The 4037-nt window shown below is 47.5% G+C and overlaps 1 protein-coding gene across 1 annotated transcript in view; it reads left to right on the forward strand.

Annotated features, from left to right (window-relative positions):
• The first annotated feature begins 182 nt into the window (after positions 1 to 182).
• The window catches only part of RP2 (RP2 activator of ARL3 GTPase), a 43844-nt gene continuing 39989 nt past the window's right edge, over positions 183 to 4037 (forward strand). Inside the window, exon 1 of the mRNA XM_029930449.1 lies at positions 183 to 488. Within this exon, the coding sequence (XP_029786309.1) occupies positions 387 to 488 (102 nt within the window). The 5' untranslated portion in view covers positions 183 to 386. The remainder of the gene's footprint in view (positions 489 to 4037) is intronic.

The raw sequence follows: 4037 nt of genomic DNA on the forward strand, positions 1-4037 counted from the left end.
GGCTGGGGGCGGGGCCGGCCGTGCGTGAGCCCGAGCCGGCAGGGCCCGCCACTGGGGGCCGGCGCAGGAGCCGGGCGCGGATTGGCTGGGTGAGTCCGTCGACCTCTCTTCATAGGCCGCGCAGGACCGCTCGCGGGGTTTTGATTGGCTCACTGGGCGTCGAGTGGTCATTGGCTGCCACGGGTCGTCTGGGCGACTGAGAGGAAAAAGGGAAGGGGTGTTGGGCCTGGCGGGCTAACCCGGATTGGGGACAGCTGGCGGTTCCGCGGGGCGGTGTCCGGAGAGCTGCGGGGCCCGGGAGCCCGGGTTCCACGCCACACCCCCGGGAGGCGCCCGAACCGGCGGCCGGCGAGGAGGAGCGGCCAGCGAGACCTGCAACCGGGACCATGGGCTGCTTCTTCTCGAAGAGGCGGAAGGCTGAGAAGGAGTCGCAGCCCGAGGGCGAGGAGGAGCCGCGAAAGCAGTACAGCTGGGACCAGCGCGAGAAGGTAACCGAAGTCCCCCGGCCACTGGTCTCAGCCGTCCCGAGCCGCTCCGCCGGGGTCCCTTGCGGCCCGGGAGGGACGGAGGGGGGCCGACCCAGCAGCTGCGGCTCGCGCGCGCACGCGTTCTCCGTCTCACGCGAGTAGCTAAAGTCTGGGGGGAATGACTTTTGGGGGCGGGGGGGCGGTAGCGGTCAAATCCAGCGCGGGGGCGGACTGTGAAAGTGCTGCAAGGCGCCCTCGAGCTCATTGTCAGGGTCCTGGAGGGCTTTCCCTCCGATCCGAAGGTGGACTGGACTCTGGGGAAGGAAGGAGAGCCGTGAATGCCACGAATCTCAGATCTGCTCGTTTCACCCGCTCCGCGGAGCGGGGTTTTGTCCAGTCGTTGAGTTACACATGGGACCGAGTCTCATCTCTTTCGCCGCTCACGTTCGTTCTGGGGCTGTTTTCCCTTTTGTCTGCCCCAGCGGGTACGTCTCTCTAGTGCCTAGCGGTATATTCCACTGCTGAATTTTCTCGGTTACTAAGTTTGCTTTACCTCCTCCCCCTTCCAGTTCCCCGAAAGGAATAATGAAAAGCGGACCAGTCTTGGAATGAGTGTTAAAACTGTCCGGTGAAAATAACCAGCATAAACCAGGCAGAATTTTAACTATTGTTTTCAATGAATGAAAACGCCCTTCTTTTTACTTCTGTCTATAAGCCAGAAACGAGAAAGCCTTGAAATGTCCACTGGTGTTGCACAAAACACACTTAGTCATAAATTTCATCATGTTTCCTCTTTCTACATAGTTCTGCATTTGTGCTTAGTAAAATACTTTGATAGATTTCTCAATTATTTTTCTTTTCCAGAAAAATTTTTTAAAAAGCTATATGAACTTCACTCCTTGCTTAATGCAACTTCTCTTTACCTGTGAATACTTGAAAGTTGGCATTCATGTTATGATTTCATAGACCTTCCCGCGTGATTTTCAATCGCCAGAATAATTTCATCATGTAAACTCCGTTCTCCAAGTGGCAGCCTTCAGAAACTGGAAGCTTTTTTGCAGAATTTTGATTCGTAGCTTTCTGTCCTGTTTCTCAGATCCTTCTTGGGTTGCATGGTATGTTTATTAATTCTCTTATCTGTACTTGATAGCATGATTTTATTCCATAGGAGTGAAAAGTACTGTGGTATCATATAAGAATATTGAGCCTGTCATTTAAAGTTATTTGGTGGACAATTTTTATTTATTTTTTTTAATGTCTTTATTTTATTTTGAGAGAGAGAGGCAGAGAGACAGAGCATGAATGGGGGAGGGACAGAGAGAGGGAGACACAGAATCCGAAGCAGGCTCCAGTCTATGCTGACAGCTCAGAGCCTGTTGCGGGACTCGAACCCATGAACCGTGAGATCATGACCTGAGCCGAAGTCAGCCTCTTAACTGACTGAGCCACCCAGGCGCCCCAATGGACAGTTTTTAAAAGATTCATTTCCTCAGTCTTAACTATTTCTAACAATGCTCTTTAACCTTGAACTGTCTGCCATAGAGAAGCTGGTGTATTTGGGTTTTATTTCAGTTTTTTGTTTTGAAATCATAGGCTAAAACTAAAGTGCTTTTATTTTATTTAGAGTAGTCTTTGTTGCCCTTTTTAAAAAATTTTTTAATGTTTTTATTTATTTTTGAGAGAGAGAGACAGCGTGAGCAGGGGAGGGTCAGAGAGATAGGGAGACACAGAATCTGAAGCAGGCTCCAGGCTCTGAGCTAGCTGTCAGCACAGAGCCCGACATGGGGCTCGAACCCACAAACTGTGAGATCTTGACCTGAGCCGAAGTTGGTTGCTTAACCTACTGGGCCACCCAGGCGCCCCTTGGTTGCCCTTTTGACTTGTTCATTACCTAATAATAGATTGTCTTATAATTAACGTTCATTAACAAAATGTTCAGGTTCATTAGAATCTCATATATTAGTTATTCTCATTTCAGATACTTGGATGTGTCCTGTGATTTTTTTTCTTTCGCTTTTTGGCTAAGTAAATGCATAGAAAAATACAGTAGTGGACATTCAACACCCAGCACCTAAGCTTTCTGCCCCATATGCCCATGTAATAAACTTTCAATTGTAGACACTGTTTTGAGCTTACAGGAAACATTTTGGGAGAACACTACTAGGTACTGTAGTTGTAGAGGTGTAAGACATATTACCGGATCTGTAAGGTAAGCACATGCTTCTGGGTATGTGCATAATACAAGTTAAAATCTTGATCAAGTCACCTAATCAGAATTTTCTAACTAAATGAGCATTATATTATGAAACCAATCCAGTTTTAAAATCTTTTGGGGGAGCATCTGAGTGATTCAGTCTATTAAGCTTCTGACTCTTGGTTTCAGCTCAGGGCATGATCTCATGGTTCGTGGGTTTGAGCCCCATATCAGGCTCTGCACTGATAGCACAGAGCCTGCTTGGGATTCTCTCATTCTCTCTCTCTCTCTCTCTCTTTCCCTTCCCTTCCCTTCCCTTCCCTTCCCTTCCCTTCCCCCTTCCCTTCCCCCTTCCCTTCCCTTCCCCCTTCCCTTCCCCCTTCCCTTCCCCCTTCCCTTCCCCCTTCCCTTCCCCCTCCCCTGCCCTCCCCTCCCCTCCCCTTCCCTTCCTCTCTCAGAATAAATAAATAAACATTAAAAAAATCTGTTGGACTTGAGGCATCTGAGTGGCTCAGTTGGTTGAATGTCCAGCTTCAGCTTAAGTCGTCATCTCACGGTTTGTGAGTTCAAGTCCCGTGTTGGGTTCTCTGCTGTTAGGAGGAGCCCACGTCAGATTCCCCTCTCTGCACCTCCCCTGCTCAGGTTCTCTCTCTCTCTCTCTCTCTCTCTCTCTCTCAAAAAAATTAACATTAAAAAATCTATTGGACTTTTAGAGAAAGAGAATTAATTACCAGCTTTGAGACAGTGGAGGTACCACATTTCCCAACATTGCTTTTTTCTTTTTGGGATTTTTGTTTCTTTTGGGATTACTAGGAGTTCACTCTAGGGTGCCTCATTTATGGTAGCCTGCTAAAATTTATATGATTTTAAAGATTTTTTTCCTAGTTCCTTATCTCTCATGAGGCCAATTTGGGCTACAAATGTTCTGGATTAGTGCAATGATGCTTTTACTGAGTTTAGCATGGTCTTGCTTACTCCTAGCAAGACCATGCTAAACTCAGTAAAAGTTGTACCTTATAAGGAAACAGAATGCAAATACGTCCCAAAGAACATAGGTGAGATATGTTTTAAAGTTACATCAGACAGGAGCGCCTGGGTGGCTCAGTCGGTTAAGTATCTGGCTTTGGCTCAGGTCATGATCTCATGGTTTGTGGGTTCAAGCCCCATGTCAGGCTCTGTGCTGACAGCTAGCTCAGAGCCTGGAGCCTGCTTCTGATTCTGTGTCTCCCTCTCTCTCTCACCCTCCCCTCCTCACACTGTCTCTCTCTGTCTCTCAAAAATAAATAAAAAACATTTAAAAAATTTAAAGTTACATCAGACAATTACTATTCAACTTTAGATGTAAATACAAAATGCATTGCCTGAAAACTTTCCTT

Source organism: Suricata suricatta, chromosome X (genome assembly GCF_006229205.1).
Source record: "Suricata suricatta isolate VVHF042 chromosome X, meerkat_22Aug2017_6uvM2_HiC, whole genome shotgun sequence".
Lineage (NCBI taxonomy): Eukaryota > Metazoa > Chordata > Mammalia > Carnivora > Herpestidae > Suricata > Suricata suricatta.